The 13,634-nt window shown below is 40.6% G+C and overlaps 2 protein-coding genes and 2 long non-coding RNA genes across 4 annotated transcripts in view; 2 read left to right on the forward strand and 2 right to left on the reverse strand.

The window, feature by feature from the left end:
* Positions 1-8,472, forward strand: part of LOC108228801 (ubiquitin-conjugating enzyme E2 E1-like) — a 29,001-nt gene extending 20,529 nt beyond the window's left edge. The window contains 3 exon segments of the mRNA XM_037975731.1: positions 5,554-5,686; positions 6,863-7,010; positions 8,188-8,472. Of these exon segments, the coding sequence (XP_037831659.1) occupies positions 5,554-5,686; positions 6,863-7,010; positions 8,188-8,285 (379 nt within the window). The 3' untranslated portion in view covers positions 8,286-8,472.
* Positions 3,703-4,222, forward strand: LOC108249638. Its single transcript, XR_005233184.1, has 3 exons — positions 3,703-3,763; positions 3,845-3,983; positions 4,162-4,222. It is a non-coding gene; the product is annotated as an uncharacterized LOC108249638 (long non-coding RNA).
* LOC119617032 lies at positions 3,861-4,187 on the reverse strand. Its single transcript, XR_005233185.1, has 2 exons — positions 4,071-4,187; positions 3,861-3,981 (listed from the first exon to the last, which is right to left on the reverse strand). It is a non-coding gene; the product is annotated as an uncharacterized LOC119617032 (long non-coding RNA).
* A 144-nt stretch (positions 8,473-8,616) lies between the features above and the next one.
* Positions 8,617-13,525, reverse strand: nkiras1 (NFKB inhibitor interacting Ras-like 1). The gene is made up of 4 exons (XM_017439146.3): positions 13,391-13,525; positions 13,141-13,241; positions 12,760-13,001; positions 8,617-11,032 (listed from the first exon to the last, which is right to left on the reverse strand). The coding sequence occupies exons 2-4, from the start codon at positions 13,232-13,234 to the stop codon at positions 10,790-10,792; spliced, it is 579 nt and encodes a 192-aa protein (XP_017294635.1). The 5' UTR covers positions 13,235-13,241; positions 13,391-13,525; the 3' UTR covers positions 8,617-10,789.
* Between the last annotated feature and the right edge of the window lie 109 nt (positions 13,526-13,634).

Consider the following 13,634-nt stretch of genomic DNA (forward strand, 5'->3'; position numbering starts at 1 on the left):
GACAATAGCCCAGTGCGGCCGTTAATACCATCACATCAGGCCGCACAATTATACGGTATTATTATTTCTAATTTTAGGAAAATATTTACTTACATCAGTTTATCTCAAACAAGCAGTTAACTTCTGTGACTGAAGTTTCACATAATGTTCACACAGTGCTATTTATTGTATTCTGAAGGATACAAAAATGCATGTTGAGGCTTTAGCTCTGCCCCAGATGATTGTATTCAACCAAACAAAGATTTTCTGCTGTGCTGCAGGTTTTGGTTGCAGTACTCTGTGGCTAAAAGCTTAAAATCCAAAGCAGCTGAAATGTCAGTATCCTTCTTGCAGTGTGTGTGTGTGTGTGTGTGTGTGTGTGTGTGTGTGTGTGTGTGCGCGCAGAGGTTGTGGAAGAATGGGCCTCTGATTGTGAAGTGAATGACAGTAGTGATAGCATGGCTTATAGCTGCCTCACACTGGCTCTCTGTGAATGTAAGATGCTGTTTGTCTCTGGGCCAAACCAACCTCAGTCTGGTTGTTTTAGTGAGAAATGAACAATATCTGCTGGAGCCCCATCAGTTGACTAACAGCTCATTTTAATGAGTAGTTTTTGTTTATTTTTGTTTTTAATTTGTTGAAAATAAGACAGGAAACTTAGGGGGATATTTCAGACAGTTTTGTAGAAATATTTTAAACAATTCACCTTTTGTAGGTAGCTAACAGCTTGTCTAAACACAACTAAGACCACAGTGGATATCTGCCTTCATGTAAACGTTAATTTATAAACTGCCATCGATTTTGCATGGCAGTTATTTACATGGAATTTTTTAGTGCAAATGGCAGCAGCAGCAACTAACTGTAGCACTTTTGGCACTTCCTGAAGGAATGTCAAAAAATTTCAGCAGAAATTACCATTAATGTGAAATTGATAGCATGCACATTTCTTGAGAGGCATAGGACATCTTCTTGACTATAAATGGTGTCCATGCTTTCTGTTTTTTACATTGCTTAAAAAAATAGTTTGAAAGTGGTGAGTGGCTGAAGAATAATCTATGGTGGCCTTGGATAAATGGGGAGTAAAACTGGTGATGTACTGTAGTTATTCTACAGAAGGGCAGTAGTCCAGTTTGGTGTCATGGAGATTGCACTGCCCCAAAACTAATCACCTGCAGTGAGCTCTAGGTTGGTTTCAGTAAGATCACCATAAAGAACTTTTACTGTTGTTCCCCACAACACAGTGAGCAAACTCGCACAAAAGATTTGCCCTTCCTGCTGCAGCCTGGGTTTGTACCTTCAGCCTCAGGATTAAAGACTGCAGCACTGAGCACCGAGCTCCCACAGGCCCCCGTAATAATGATAATAATTACTAACATCAGCTTGTTAGGCTCTTAACATTACTTTACAAAAAGCAGAACAGCAGAGAAGAAGTAATATTCTGTCAAACAGGCAGAATCCTAAATAAATGTATCTGGTGTTCTAGTTTAGTTTGATCTGCCACTTGTGTGCCTCTTGTGGAACTGATAAAAGAAGACGACAGCTTTTTGCTTCTTTTAAGGGAAACACACCTCATTTCTATGGTACACAACACAACAGAGCCAAACATAAAAGGTCTGAAGGAGGAACAGCACATCCTGTATCTGTGTGAAGACCTGCCTTCAGTGGCATTAAACAAGCTGCTCATAAGGAATTATGTCCATTATGTCCCCGACAAAAACTATAATCACTATTATAGAACAACCTGCTGACTCTCTAGTGTTTAAAACTAAAAATTCATTTCAATACTTGTGAATAAAAAAAATGTAACTTTGATTCTAAATGTCATTGTAACTAAAAATGTTATTAAAAAAAGTTGATCAAAAATTGGTTTAAAATGTGTCCTGAATTCAGGAAAAAACTGTCAGTTTTTAAACAGAGGGATTTACTGATGTGCTGTCAGACTCCTTATTCATATTGTGTATTAAAATTAAAATAACTAATTAAATGTTAAATATTATAATAGTTGTACACTTATAATTATTATTATTATTATCTGTTTTTAAATAAAAGCAAATAAATCCTGTTTTTAACTTTTTGTTGTAATACCATGAAACTGGTGTTTTTGTATCGGCCCATGTCTTGTGTGTTTAATCTGGACAGAGAGGAAGCTCACCAGGCAGCTTCAGACATGTTGTAGGTGCAGGAGAGGCTATGATGAGGTGAAGGACAAGTTGTCTCCTGTTGCCATGGCAGCAGATGAGACACGAGCGCTGCAGCTTCATCAGTAGGCTCAGGTTGGTAGAGGAAACAGTCAGCGGTGGATGTGTGAAGAGGTATTTTCTGTTCTTTGCTGTGATAAAGAGCAGTCAGAGTGGAGCGTCTGCTGCACAAAGTCAGATTATTTCCTGACATTTACCTCTCCTGTTGGTACTCAGAACACAGACAGAGTAGAGCAGCTGCTTTCACTCAATAAAACACATCTGCACACGGAGTTCTCCCCACAGTTCCTCAGCTGAATAATGGATCACTGTGTTTGAAATATTCTGTTCTAGTTTTAATGCATCACAGCTGTTTGTTTTGCCTGCACAATCTTCTAGTCTTCTCCTCCCTATAAACATGTTTCTATTGACCATTGCTCCTAATTGTTATGAACTTTAAATGTGACAAGTGATAGATTTTTTGGGGGGGTTAAGACCCTGACACATTAGAGAGATTTATAGAAACACAGCCCTGACCTCTGGTCTTTAAGTTTAGGAACTCTTAGCCACGTTCTCAGCAGCTCGGAGCAGTGTGCTCTCAGTTTGCAGAATGACAGATAACTCCTGATGAAAGAGCCAGGGTAACTGCTGCTCAGAGGAGCATCTATCACATCTCCACCCACCCTCCCACTTCTTCAGCTTTTCTGTGGTTGGGTCACTAAGGCAACAGGCCCTGGAGAGAAACCCAGACCTCCCTCTCACTAGCGACACTCCAGGAGTTCTGGGTCTGCCCCGGGGTCTCATCCATGAGGGACGTGCCCAAAAACCTCCAGAACAAAGGTGTTCAAGGGGCATCCTAATCAGAGGGCCACCTCAGCTGAGGAGGAGCAGCGGCTCAGCTTATGTCTAAAGCCGAGCCCGGCCATCCAGCTGATTTCTTGCAGAGAAATAAAGGACACCTACCACAGCTGGGCCACAAAGACCATGTGCCAACTGACGCATCAGTGAACACCTTAAATTATGGATTATAGTCTCAAGAAAGTATTACAATTCAGATTAAATATTTGAAGTGCTTTTTTACCAATAGAATTGCTTCAAGGTTGCTTGTTCATTTCTATATTGATTTTTAAATTCTTTTGCTTAAAGTATTAAATGGTTTGGCTCTCAATTTTTGTAACTGAACTTCTTGACTTTTATGACCCTAAAACAGCCAGATGCTCTTAGTGCAGATTAGGGCTAAATTAAAGCACAGAGGGGTTTATAACTGAAAACAATGACTTTTAATTCTAGTTCAATTTGAGTTCCATCAGATCTGTTAGATTGTGGTGTTTCTTTGTTTTAATTTGTTTTTAGCCTATTTTATTGAATTTGTTGGTTTTTACTGGAGACAGGCACCAGCTTACTGGGACCCGGGAAGGAGAAGGGGGTACAGAAAATGGATGGATGGATGGATGGATGGATGGTGTGAGGATCTGGGTTTGGCCCCGCCTTTTGGGCAGTGCCACTAATCATTCCTCCACAGGTGTTCCAGTTCCTATTGATGAAACCAGCTGGTACTTAAGCAGCAGGCTGGGATCAGATCTTCGCTGGAGCATCGAACCTTCTGGGTTAGATTCTCCGCCTCAGTGTCTAACCCAACTTATGCTCCTCATGCTAATTACGTTCTTTGTCTTGTGCCTACGACTCAGGTTTTTGCCACGCCACGACTACGGATCTGAAGGACCACTTACCTGGATAATCACGGATACTTACCTCGCTGCAAACTGGCTTATCTTCTGGAACAACTGGAACCGCTCTGCTCGACGCCGCAATCCTCCTCTAGGACCTGTAAGCAAACAAAGAGACATTATAATCCTTGCGACCATCTTGGAAATAGAATTGTACCCGAGACTCACCGCAATCCTCCTCTAGGACCTGTAAGCAAACAAAGAGACATTATAATCCTTGCGACCATCTTGGAAATAGAATTGTACCTGAGACTCACCCAGTTCTCCTTCTCTTGCAGACTCCTCCTGAAACTGACCGCTGTACATAGCTTCACTTGTAAATAAATGCACTTACCGTTATCCTCGTCTCCGTGTGTGGTTTTGGTTTCGCTCTCTGGACATTATCCCTGGGTTTATGACAGATGGATGGATGGATGGATGTTGGTTTTTATGTGAAATTTTACTGATTTATTTTACTGTTGGTTTTTTAACCAGTTTGTAAAGCCCTCTGGTCAACCTTGTTGTCCTCAAACTTAAAATAAAATTGACAAAAAAAGAAACTGAAAAGAAAACCTTTTCAGTTTAAACTCCAACTGGTAATTTTAAAAAAAAGTGTTAAAAGGTTATATAATTACCTAAACCATAATTTATGTACTAATATTAAACCAACACTCAAATAATCAGTCAGCACTGTTATATTATAGTTGTAATCAAAAATATTAAGAAAACCAAATTAAATAAATGGAAAAGTTACTATGAATACAAATTTTGGCTAAAATATTTGTCATTGTTTGCAGTTGTCAGTATAAATTTGTAGTATACTGTATAGTTCTTAAATGTGCATCACTTTTGTATATATTTATTTGCACATTACTACAGTTTTATAATAATCCCTTCAATTGAACCGTAGATTATTCATTCTCAAGGTAAAAATTATTTTCAGTAATTCATCATAGTTGATTATGTTCTTCTAATGGATGAGTAGATATTATATAACTGTCCTTTACACAGGGATCTGTTAGATAGAAACGTTTCTGTATGCAAACAGACAGTTCAAACACCTATTATAGAAAGAAAAGTTAGTTTGGAGCTTATTTTCTGTGACACTTAGTAGACACAGATGGGATGTTTGTACTTCCCACAGCGGGGGTGTCCAGTTTCCTGCCCTCCTCTGCCTGAGATTATAATGACCTGATCCTGTTCATACAAAATAATACTGCCTTCAAGACAACTCCGAAATATGGGACAAACCACATTCCATATTCATGTAAAATAGGATGCACAATTTCAGTGTGAAATGGGGATGTGTGTGGCAACCCTGCCTACAGAGGAAACTCAGTTCAGCCGCTTCTATCAGCAGTGCAACCAGCTCACTGTGATCTTAAGTGAGAAAGCTTTGCTATATATGGTTTTGAAGTCTGCAGGGTTTTCTAAGGGTTGGTAAATATGCATTTCCTTAAGTTAAGTAAGTGTTATTATATTTTGGTAAATGAAAATTACATTCTGACCAAAAATAAAAACCTGTGGCCATCGGCTATCCTGGTTTCTAAAGGTAGGCATCAGTCGAGTTCTCAATAAACTTTTATATATTCTTTGCTTCAACAAATTCTGTGTTACTGCCTGATACCATAAGTTTAGGATCATTAGCAAAGAAAAAGAAGCAAACTGACTGAGCTGAGGTGTGTTGACAGTGCTGGACCTAAAGGGGACAACATCTATGAGTGGAGGTCAACTATCCTGGGCCCCCCAGGCTCCGTGTACGAGGGAGGAGTGTTTTTCCTGGACATTGCCTTCACACCAGACTACCCTTTCAAACCACCGAAGGTAACACTGACTTTAAGTTCAATCGCCCACCGTCCAGTTTACATGAAATATTTTTCTTTTATTAGTATTACTTTGTAGAAATTAATTTCACTTTGAGTTGATCAGGTTGCTTTTTTTATTTTTGTCAAAAAGGCCAGTTTATATTAACTTTAATAAATGGTAATAAAAGCATAAAACCTCCTTTTCATACACACTGAAGCTGTGAGTTTCACAGATATTGAGCTATATTTTGTGTGGTAGTAGCTGAGACTCATGCTGATGATATAATTTGAGAGCTAACGTCACCTGAGATCAGGTAGGACCAACATGGCTGTTCCTCTGTCCATCTCAGCGTCAGATCATGTTAGCTGACATCTCTGGCATGGAAGGCAGCGGCCAATAGGCATTCCTTTAAGATCTGTCCAGTAGTACATGAAATATTTTGCCAACAGACGAACAAGATGGACTCCACAGTAAATGCTAAAGTTTTAAACAATAATCTTGTAATCTGTTTGCTCTCAAACTATTAGTTGGCGACGACTCTCAGCTACTACCAAATCACAGCTTTGCTCAATATCTGTAAAACTAGCTGGGTTATTTTTGTGTTTGCTAAAGTTGCTTAGCTATAACGGCCATCTTGAATCAAGTTGTCTCCATAAAGTAATCAGCTGTACATGCCCATCCAATGATTACTTTCTGAGAGTTACATTACAATCTGTCCTGTGCTTCATGAGATATTTAACTGTACACACACACACACACACACAGTCACACAAACAGAAACAAAAACATTTCCCTTTTGGTGGTGGGGTTGAAGACTGTTGGTAAACAAGTTGTCCATATGAACTTGCACAGAAACTATAAACTAGGCGGTGTTGAAGTGTCCTTGAAGAAGACATTGAACCCCCCACTGGTTTGATATGCTTATCAGTGTATGAGTGAGATGTCAAAAAGTGCTTCATATAGAGAGGAAAGCACTGAGAAACTTCCTAAGGAGCTTTACAGAATGTAACATAAGGTGGAGAGCATTAAATTTAGATGTGTCGGTTTGAGCTTCTCCACTAGAGGGCTCTGTTTGCCTGGAAGAAATCAAGATCACTGTTAGTTTACTAACTCAGTCTGATGTTAGTCTGAGTGTTTCAGGTTAGGAGCAGCGTAGAACTCAGTGTTGGATCTGTGGGCTCTGGATGTGTCCAGGTGACGTTCCGTACGAGGATCTACCACTGCAACATCAACAGTCAGGGGGTGATCTGTCTGGACATCCTGAAGGACAACTGGAGTCCCGCCCTCACCATCTCCAAGGTCCTCCTATCCATCTGCTCCCTGCTCACTGACTGCAACCCTGGTGAGAGCTTTGAGTCACCAAACCGCCCGGAGAATACATTTACTGGCTAACATACCTCTTTGTATTTCTGAAAAATTTGGGAGGATACAAGGATTTGCAAATCTCATAAACCCATATTTATTAACGATGGGACATAATAAACATAATGAATGTTTACATTTAAAAACTACCATTTTTAGGAAAAGAGTAAGCTGTACAAATAAGAAACAGCTGGAACAGCATTTTGGTTAGGTGAATTGGCAGCAGGTGAGTATGAGGACTGAGTATAAAAAGAACATTTTAGAGAGGCTGAATCCCTCTGAAGTAAAGATGGGCAGAGGTTCACCAGTCTGAGAAAACAGCATCTAAAAATAGTGGAACAATTTCTGAACCTACAGTTCATAATATCATCAAAAGATTTGAAGAATCTGGAGAAATGTGAGCTCAAAGGACATGGCTGTGACAATGTCTTATTTAAACATTTGATTTGTTTACTTTGTTCCATTTTGAATGAAATGTGGGCTTCTGAGCTTTGAAAATCATTTTACACAACATCTGAACCTTTTAGGAGTTGGGGTTGTAGATCCATTACTAAAGCAGCTTTGGTGTGATCTCCACCAACAGATGGGCTCTGTTCAATAATCTGAGGTTTGGAAGCTGTTCCATCATTTACAACACATAACATTTGTTCATTTCAGGTGAAATTTGATGTCACACACCCACGTAGCCCAAGTACTCTGAAAAATGATCAGAACACATTCCTCTCTAAATGATCACTGTAGTATCCTGAGTTCATGATTTATTCATGTATTTGCTGTGTTGCCACCCCACACCACTAGAGGGAGTAGGAAAGTTTAAGGATGCAAAATAAAGCAGAACAGAACTAGAGGAAAGAAGAGCGAGCTAGAAAACTAAAGAATGGGCCTGAACTGTAAGTGTGTGAATCTACTTCAGGAGTAAGTTATCACAATCACAGACAAGATAATAAAGATAGCCGTTCGGTTTTTGTGACGGTACGGCACCAAAGATACACGATGATAAGGACGTAAACCTTTCAAGCTCATCAACATTTTACAGATTTATTTTGTTTAACATTTTCATGTATTCCACTGTCTTGATGCCCCTATTTTCCAAGCCGAATGTAAAGTGATGAGGTGGAACCCCAACAAACACTGACGTTGCTTTTCTGTCCCGACAGTGGACCCTCTGGTTGGAAGCATCGCCACGCAGTACACGACAAACAGACCGGAACATGACAGGATAGCCAAACAGTGGACCAAACGCTACGCCACATAATCCCCGCAGCTGCTGCTGGGTTGAAGCGGGGAGGGGATTTTTATCTTGTATTTTCAGTTCTCTGCAGCTCGACTCTATAATCAGCTGTTTTAGCCTGTGCTTGAAGATGGACATTATTTCTAAATGTTGCTGTAAATCCTGCCATGTATTAAAGTTCCAGTGAGTTTGACTCCTGTCAACATGTTTAGATATTGGTTGTGATTTGTTTGTACCCACTTTAGAAGAATGAAACACAACCACGACTTTGTTTCATCATTTCACAGCTTTAATGTGAAAAGGCTGCAGAAGAGAAAACATCTCCATTAAATATTACTACTATTAAACATTAACACTGAAAACAAATCAATCACATCAACAAATGAAGCTCATTAAAGTGACAAAAATAAATTAGTTAAAAAATAAATATTTCCTCTCAACACTGATTATTTCTCTAGTTAAAGACAGATGGTACAGAGTGCAGCTAACGCCATGCGTCACACGTAAAGGCAGGACCACGAAGACTGTTAGATTATTGCTGCCAGGCTACAGTTGGCGTGAGACAGGAAGAGCGCACGGAGCACACGTGTCCACATCAGGTCCTGTCAACTCGTTTTAAAGGAAATGAATCGTTCTGTGTTTGGGTTGTGGAAGAGCGTTTGCATATTTTTCCCCCTCTCCATGTTGTGCAGCACTGCTGAAGAGAATCTGTTGAAATGATGTTTTAGTTAATATCTTAGCTCTTTGAATGACCTCAGTTTGGAGAAAAAGTTTAATTCTGATGGGACTGACAAAGGAAAAACTAGTCCTAGTCAGACCAAAGTGGATTGCTGTCAAAACTTTTATAGCACATCATGCAAACACACTTTTAGAAGCCACCTATAATAGTCTACAGTTATTTGCAAACAAACTATTTTAGCAGTAATAGTGTGAACACTTTCTGTGTAATGCAAAGCTGGCGTAAAGTTTCAGTAAAACCAGCACCTCTTTGGGCTGCAACTGTTACAAACAGAATTCACGAGGGGGAAATGTTTTCAGTCACAGAGGCTCACAGTTTCATACATGCTCAGAAATGCTGTGCCACATCTTTTCTCTAAAACAAAAAGAGCTCAGCGTTGTCAGGTAATCTGAAAACACTTCAATTTATTTCCTGTAACCTACAGGGAGCTCTCCTGATGACAGAAACCACATCAATGCTAAATAGTGGTCCAAATCAAACGATGTGGAGGCGGCCAAATAACGGACCCTGCATACAGGACAAGTCTGCAAGCTGTGCACATGAAAATAAAACAGAACTTTCACAAAAATTCAGAGACTGCAACTGAAAATGTTTGTTTTTTTGTCAGCTGGTCTCCCAACAGTCCCAGCCCAGGTCCTGTAGAGACTCCTCGTGAACGGCTGACATCTGATTGTTTTGGAGGTCGGTCTTCTTCAACCATGTAGGCGAGCTACCACTGCGTGGTTACTTCGGTAGAAATATGAAACTCCTGCTGGAAGTGCTACAACTAGCTGCTATCGCCATATAATTTGTTGTAAACAAACACAAAAGAGTAAATTGACAGTGATGTTAAAGTCTGTAGAAAAGCATTTGGATGAAATGTTTTGACAGCAGCAGTCCACCTCAGACCAGCCGGTAACTCGTTAACCCTGTCAGGGGGAAACTTTGATTTTTCTCCAAACTCAGGTCATTTAAAGAACAGCTGATGCTTAATATCAATAACTTAGACACAGAAAAACAACACTTTGAACTATTCCTTTAAGATCTTTACTATATGTGACTTTCCCCTTTAGGAATAAAACTGAATTCTAGGGGTGGCTTTCTACGCTCAGCATCCCATTCAGACTTCTTCTGATCACCTTCACACAAAATAGGAAACTTATCCGTCAGTTCAGTTCTCAGAAAGTAAACATGTACGTCTAAATCCCAATACTTAATGGAGTTTGAACACACACCTGCTTTACATCTCATGCATTCTTCTCGAGAAGTCCCAGGTTCATTCAGCATCAGAAACTTTGGGCTCATTTTCACTGGGTTAATGCTGAGTCACCTTTTAGCCCCAGTTCTGCTCCTTTTAGCTTTTAGCTGCAGCTTTACTAAGTTTAGCTTAAGTATCTGTTCTGCTTATTTAAGCCTGGGTTCTGCTTGTTTTAATTTGAACAACTTTATGCATCCATTCAACTCTCAGCATTTTAACATCTGCTCAAGCATCACACCTGAATCTGGAGACCTCACTGTGACAAAAGGAGGACAGGAAATGCTTAGGAACTGCAGTTGTGACAGATTAATCAAGCCTCAGACAGAGGAAGTCTGCCTGATTCATCTGTTTCCTGTCTATCAGACTAACCACATCCAGGTTCAACATCTAAAGGGAAGATTTGCATCAATTATCTAATCAAATTCTATGAGAAGTGAGCTACGGTAAAGGTGTGGATGTGTGTATGTTTCTGTGTAAACTGGTTAAGTCGTCGCTCAGTCAGTGCTGAGCTGGTGAACGCAGCTGGACACCAGCAGGCATGGAGGGGGGGGGTCACATGTCATTAGATGTGGTGCCTTTGCTTTTGCGTCCAGGCAGAGGGAAAGCTGACTTGCTCTGGGGCTGCGTGAGGCGACTGGTCAGCTGAGTGAAGGGTTCGATGAGCGAGCTGCGTTCGGCAACGCTCACTTCCCACAGCTTCACCTTCTCTCCTCGGGCCCACTGCTGCGCCGCCTCCTGCTCCACCTGACGGCGCTCCTGCAGGTCGCTTTTGTTCCCCAGCACAATGACAGTTACCTGCAAACAACAAGGGGGAGGAATCTTTAGGTACATCATGATGCAATTCTAAAACAATTCTCAATGCTTGGATTATCTGGGAACTGAAGTGCCAAAGGATTATTCTGCATAAATAAACAATGAGTTTTATAGTTTCATGTCGAACTAGAAGCACTCCACCCAGTCCTGTGTCATTTAATTTGTTTTAAGTTTAATTCAGATGGCCAGCAGATTTTAATTCTTTCCTTTGACAACCCCAACATTTCCTAAAAACTTTATTCAAAATCTGTTTTAAGTAATCTTACTGACAGACAAACAAACCAATCACTCTAACACAACTCCTTGTTTATTTATGCAAAATAAGCCACTGGCACTTTACAGGCTGACCAACAATTAGCACAATTTAACAGAAAATACTAAAGAACAGCTCGTGTGATTAGCATCATGTTTATCACTGGTAATTTATACACAAATAAAAGTCATTACTAAACTCGGTCCTGTTATCATAGCTTCAACTATTATTTAAAGTCAGCTATTCAGAAAAAAAAGGATGAAAAAAAAGTAAAAAGTGAGAACAACTTTACTGCAACATGTTTTCTACTACAGGAACCTTCTTAAAAAACTACCAAAGTGAACAAAAATCCATTTTTGACATCCAACAATGGATTCAGAATCTTCCATGTTTGCAATGATATAAATCTGAAAATAGGTTTACCCCCACCCCTAAATCACACTTGTCCTACAGAGTTAACGCTTCCTGGAAAGAATCTTTGATTTATACCAAATATTTTTATACTCAATCCCCTAGTCTTTTAAAATTTGATTTGATTTTTTGGTGGGGAAGCTCTGTAAACAGCTAAATGCTGATAAGTTAGGCCCACTTTTACCAGTTAGTGTGAAAGCTGACAGAGACACTTACCAGGCTGGCATATCGGTCATAACGTTTGAATTTTGTTTGATCGGGTTCAGTTAATTTAATTCAGTCGTATCAGCGCACTGTACAAAAACATTCACATACATTATAAAAAGCCAATCAGTAAAAGTTGTCTAAGGAAGCCAGTAGATTATAATCACATCTGGCTTCATGCACAGAAGCCAGATGTGAACAGCTCCCAGAAACACTGTTGTCTCCTCTGGACCAAGGCTCAAGTAAAAGTGGAAAACTGTTCTGAGGTCAGACAAATTGAAATCTGAAATTGTTTTTTGAAAACCACAGACACCACGTCCTCCATACTAAAGAGGGGAGGGACCATCCAGCCGCTTATCAGCACACAGTTCAAAAGCCTGCATCTCTGATGGTATAGGGGCGCATTAATGACTGTCATTGACAGTTTGCACATCTGGAAAGGCTCCATCAATGCAGGAAAGCATATTCAGGTTTTAGAACAACATATGCTCCCATCTAGTTGACATCTTTTACAGGGAAGACCTTGCATATGTCAGCTAGACAATGATAAACCTCATACTGCATCCGTCTGGGTGCTGATCTGGACTGCCTGCAGTTCAGACTTCACCAACTGGAAACATCTGACTAAGCTATCAAATAAGAGCCAAGACAGTTGAACAGCTAGAATCCTCCATCAGACAGAAATGGGACAACATTCCCTCCAAAACCTCGAAGCAACACCATGTGGCGCAGTGTTGTAGAACCATCACCTCTATTCTAGGTTGTGAGCAACAAAACAGGAAGAATACCAAGACGGTGAATACTGTTGCAACCCACTGTAGTTTAACAAAGACAGGCTCACCTCCTTCTTGTCCCTGGACTTGTCTATTTCCTTCTTCAGAATGTCCACCTTCTTGAAGGACTCCAAGCTGTCCACACTGTAAACCAGGACGAAGCCATCTGCCACAGAGTAGTAGTGCTTGGGGAGGTCTTGTCCATCATGAAGTCCTTTGGTGTCATAGAGTCTCAGCTGCTCCTTCACTCCTCGGTCAGTTTCCACCGAGGCCACATACACGTCCTCCAGGGTCTCACAGCATTCTGAGCCTGGAGACACACACACACACACACTGCTCTGGAAGCCTGGAGGAGGAATGTGACACCATGGAACCAAACACTGAGAGGAACATCTACTGGTTTTATTAAGAACCAGAACCTCCATCCGGGTTCTCTCAGCACTTCTCACCCACACTGTGATTTCCGTACAGCAGCTGTTCCACAATGGCTGTTTTCCCGACCGCCGCCTGGCCACACACCACGACTTTACACCCTTTCCCCATCTCAAGCCTGAAGACAAAATGTCTCCTTAATAATGTCATGAGTTGAACTTGCTGCACAAACACAAGCTCCTCAGACACCACACAATGCGCCCACTAACAGCAGCTGACAGAAAGCTTGGCTCCACACACGCTGAACAAAAACAAGTCGGAACTAACCTGCTCAGGTGGATAACTAGCTGTTTGTTAATGTTCTAAAAGTAGAATCCACAGCCGGTGAGTCCATCCTGTTCAAGAGGCGAGAATCTTCTTCTTCTTCTTCTGCTGCTGCTGCTGCTTCTTCTTCTTCTGTAATGTTTTATGGCGGTTGGCAAACAACGGAAGGTGTGCATTACCGCCACCTACTGATATGGAGTGTGGTTCGTGATGGTCTATATATATATATATATATATATATATATAT

The sequence above is a fragment of the Kryptolebias marmoratus genome, linkage group LG5 (assembly GCF_001649575.2).
Source record: "Kryptolebias marmoratus isolate JLee-2015 linkage group LG5, ASM164957v2, whole genome shotgun sequence".
NCBI lineage: Eukaryota > Metazoa > Chordata > Actinopteri > Cyprinodontiformes > Rivulidae > Kryptolebias > Kryptolebias marmoratus.